The sequence below is a fragment of the Octopus bimaculoides genome, chromosome 19, assembly GCF_001194135.2.
Source record: "Octopus bimaculoides isolate UCB-OBI-ISO-001 chromosome 19, ASM119413v2, whole genome shotgun sequence".
Lineage (NCBI taxonomy): Eukaryota > Metazoa > Mollusca > Cephalopoda > Octopoda > Octopodidae > Octopus > Octopus bimaculoides.
Genome location: NC_068999.1, coordinates 12115520 through 12117788, shown reverse-complemented (window position 1 = coordinate 12117788; position 2269 = coordinate 12115520). Strand labels below are relative to the sequence as shown.

At 37.5% G+C, this 2269-nt stretch overlaps 1 protein-coding gene across 1 annotated transcript in view; it reads left to right on the top strand.

Annotated features, from left to right (window-relative positions):
* Positions 1-2269, top strand: part of LOC106884101 (mannose-P-dolichol utilization defect 1 protein) — a 46218-nt gene that overhangs the window by 17627 nt on the left and 26322 nt on the right. The window contains exon 2 of the mRNA XM_014935322.2: positions 1345-1410. Within this exon, the coding sequence (XP_014790808.1) occupies positions 1345-1410 (66 nt within the window). The remainder of the gene's footprint in view (positions 1-1344; positions 1411-2269) is intronic.

Genomic DNA, 2269 nt, shown 5'->3' with positions numbered 1-2269 from the left:
CACACACACACATACATCTATACACACATTTATGGGAGAATTTACGAAAAAAACAACAGATGAAGACAGGTGGTCTAAACAACAAATGGATGTATTAGTTTAACGCTCGGGAATAGAGAAAGTCTTTAACGTTTCGGGCTTAAGCTCTTCAACTGAAAGGAACACAGAAAGAAATAAGGAGAGAAACAAAGAGAAAAAAAGATATGTATGTGTGTACCAACGAAGGAAGATACAATTTAATGGTTTTTGATGTATTATACGAGTTTAAATGCATCTGTTTGAGAGTGGGTGCGTATGTGCATGTGAGAGAGAGAAAGAGAAAGAAAGTGATTATTTGCGAAGACTACCGTTAATTCGCAAATCGTTAGTTATCAAAGAGTTGCTTCCCTTGTGTCAGAGTTGTTTCCCATGGTTTTTGAGCAGTTTTAAAGTTAATCATTGCCTTGACTATTTGAGTGTTCTCGTTTTTACTGTTTGTCATTTTTGTCATCATTTTCGTTTTGTAGTTCACATAAAACTGCCTTTGTTGAATCATAAAGTATTCATTCCTTTCGGTTATACATTCAAATCCTTCTTGAAGCAATCTTTTTATCATAAATATGTTTAGAAATAACAAATGGTACCAGTGTTTCTGGCCCTCGTCCAAGTAACTATAGCGACATGACAATTTTAATAGCATTGATTTCATATACTTTTCTTCTTTACGTTTTTTCCTGTATATGCTGGACTGTTCTCTGCTGGATCTGTCAATGTCCAGTTCTTTGCAACCTATCTGTTTCTCTAGTGTTACAGATTTGCTGGTATTATGCTCAACCTTTCATCATTTCTGAAGGATGGGAGGCAGTGATTCATTTCCCATGATATTTCGTATGGTGTAACATTGGTGATTTTATGAGCAAGCAGAAGAGAGACAGAGGGGGAGAGAAGTGAAAAGTGTAAAGTAACAGAAAGAGAGAGAGAGATGAGAAAAGTATAATGTAAGAGAGAGAGAGAGAGAGATGCTAAGAAATTGAGCAAGAACATGGCCATGAGATAAATACAGATTGAGAAAGAAAGAAAAGGAGAAAGAGAGAGCATGAGAAAAACACATATAGAGAAAGAAAGAAAGAAAGAAAGAGAAAGAATGAAAGATGGAGTGGAAGATATAGAAGCAGAAAGCTTGAACTTTTCATTTGCTGACAAGTATTTATTTAGCAACTCTGGAGGGATTTGATCTCAGTGGGTAGAGAGCCAGACAAAATACCACAAGGCATTCTATCCAAGGTTGTAATGCCTCTATCAATTTACCATCCAAAAATGATTCGAATGGTGTTAATTATTTTCGTCTCTTTCTCTCAATTACAGTTGACTGTGTGAAGCTGACCATCAGTAAAATATTCAGCTTTGGTATCATCATTGGTTCTGTGTTGGGTGAGTATCAATCTTATTCTTTCATCATTTTACTTCCGCCACAAGGCAGCGAGCCGGCAATATCATTAGCAGAACATAAAGACTGTATATATACACCTGAATATGTATATGTATACATCATGCATGTGTGCTCACGCACACATGCATGGGACAGATAAGCAAGAAAAAAAAAAACAGGGTAAAAATATGAAAAAGTTTAAATAAATTAAAATCAAATGCTTTAATAAACTAATTTCTATTACAGGCACAAGGTCTGAAATTCATGTGAGAGGGGGCATGTGAATTGCATGGACTCCAGTATACAACTGGGATTTAATTCTTCAGAGTTAACCTCAGTGGAATTTGGACCCAGGATATAAAGAAGGACAAAATGCTGCCAAACGCTTTGTCCAGTGTGCTAATAATTCGGCCAGCTTGCTGCCTTTAATAAAATACCAAATATAATAGTTGGCATCAACAGCGTCAGCAAGGACAACAATGACAACAACAATAATAATGGTTTCAATATTTGAGGGAAGTGGAAGGCGGCAAACTGGCAGAAACGTTAGCACGCCAAGGTCGACTTTGCCTTTCATCCATTCGGGGTCGATAAATTAAGTACCAGTTACGCACTGGGCTCGATGTAATCGACTTAATCCCTTTGTCTGTCCTTGTTTGTACCCTCTATGTTTAGCTCCTTGTGGGCAACAAAGAAATAAGAAACGTTAGCATGCTGGGCAAAATGCTTAGCTGTATTTCGTCTGTCTTTTCGTTCTAAGTTCAAATTCCGCCGAGGTCGACTTTGCCTTTCATCCTTCCAGGGTTGATAAATTAAATACCAGCTGCATACTGGGGTTGATCTAATCAACTGCCCCCCCCC